General features: G+C 38.5%; 1 protein-coding gene across 1 annotated transcript; it reads left to right on the top strand.

The window, feature by feature from the left end:
- Positions 1–392: 392 nt before the first annotated feature.
- LOC124960035 (olfactory receptor 4C11) lies at positions 393–1328 on the top strand. Its single transcript, XM_047518558.1, has one exon. The coding sequence runs from the start codon at positions 393–395 to the stop codon at positions 1326–1328; it is 936 nt and encodes a 311-aa protein (XP_047374514.1).
- Positions 1329–1997: the final 669 nt, after the last annotated feature.

Raw genomic sequence — 1997 nt, 5'->3', positions numbered from 1 at the left:
ATCATGTAAGATTTCTCTAGGTTTGGACTGCACCATCCTAATATTGATAGGTCCTTATTGAAAACTAATGAAACACATTAAGATTGGAAGCTATCTTCTGATAACGAATCCAATATAGTCTTATTCACTTTTCTTAATGAAGCCTTTACTCTTTATTACTTTCATATTTCATTATTTTCACATGCAATTGTTGAATGCATTAAAAAAACTTCTAGAAATTCAATTTTATTTGGAAAATTACATAGAATTGTGATGATAACCCCTTGGAAAGTTTCATCTTCATGACTGATAATTTATATTTGCAGGAAACATTTAGTATTCATTTACATTTTCTTCTTTTCTCCTTTGCAGATTGAGGGTTTCCAACCCACCATGCCCCCACATCAACTGAGATGATGCACCAAAACAACAATGTGACTGAGTTCATATTGCTAGGATTGACACAGGACCCTCTGAGGCAGAAAATGGTGTTTTTAATCTTCTTAATTTTCTATGTGGGGACCGTAGTGGGGAATATGCTCATTATTGTGACCATCAAGTGCAGCCGGTCGCTTGGGAGCCCCATGTACTTCTTCCTGTTTTATCTGTCCTTTGCTGATTCCTGCTTTTCCACATCCACAGCCCCTAGATTGATTGTAGATGCTCTCTCTACAAAAAAAGTCATATCCTACAATGAGTGCATGACACAGGTCTTTGCTCTTCACTTATTTGGCTGCATGGAGATCTTTGTCCTCATCCTCATGGCTGCTGATCGCTATGTGGCCATTTGTAAGCCTTTGCATTACCCAAGGATCATGAGGAGGCAGGTCTGTCTCATCTTGATTATTCTTGCCTGGATAGGGTCTTTTATACATTCCACTGCTCAGATTATCCTGGCCTTGAGATTGCCCTTCTGTGGACCCAATTTGATTGACCATTACTGCTGTGATCTGCAGCCCTTGTTGAAACTCGCCTGCATGGACACTTACAAGATTAATCTACTATTGGTGACTAACAGTGGGGCTATTTGCTCAAGCAGCTTCATGCTTTTGATGATATCATACATTGTCATCCTACATTCTCTGAGAAACCATAGTGCAGAGGGGAGGAAAAAGGCCCTATCCACTTGCACGTCTCACATCATTGTAGTGGTCTTGTTCTTTGGTCCCTGTATATTCATATATACACGTCCCCCAACCACCTTCCCCATGGACAAGTTGGTGGCAGTATTTTATACCATTGGAACACCCTTCCTCAACCCACTCATCTACACACTGAGGAACGCAGAGGTGAAAAATGCCATGAGAAAGCTGTGGCATGTTAAAACTGTATCAGAAAGCAAGCGATGAATTGAAGGCCAAGTCTAATACTTATTCAGTTGTGATTTGATGAATAAGTACAGATATGAAACACAATCGCATCTGAATATTGCAGGTTCTTAATTTTTTTTAGTTAACAAACCATATTAATTTTAAGTCACTTTGTGTGTGTCAGAGCTAGGTAGAGTATTCAGGTAATCTTCTTCCAATAGACTTTTTGGAGTCTTTATTTTCACCTTCCTGACTATGCCTTTGAGCTGTAATATAACATTTGATTTTCTTACTGATGAGTTATGCTCCTGATTCATAGACAGGAGCTTCCCTGAAATCTTAATTCTGACTTATAACTTTTCTGAGAGCTCAGTTCTGGCATTGCTGCCTGGGAGCTTCATCTCACAACACTGTCTGAATACGGGTTGAGTAAGAAGTAAGACATTTATCAAATCCCAACTCTTCAACTTGTGAGCCCCCCCCAATAATGTAGATTTCTTGGTATTTAATTTCCCCTATAACAGATCTCCAACAAAGTATTGGGCTTCCTTATGAACATTTTATGGTCAAGGAATGAATTCATTGTATCAGAACTTCACATTTAATTTCACCACCAGTTGGGATTTGAAAAGTTACATTCTCTTTAATCAGAGGCTTTACTTGTTATAATCTAAATCTGTTTTTCTCTATTGTTTACTTTGGCTATTA

This window comes from Sciurus carolinensis, chromosome 11 (genome assembly GCF_902686445.1).
Source record: "Sciurus carolinensis chromosome 11, mSciCar1.2, whole genome shotgun sequence".
Lineage (NCBI taxonomy): Eukaryota > Metazoa > Chordata > Mammalia > Rodentia > Sciuridae > Sciurus > Sciurus carolinensis.
The sequence above is the reverse complement of the archived record's forward strand: the minus strand, read 5'-3'. Positions and strand labels throughout refer to the sequence as shown.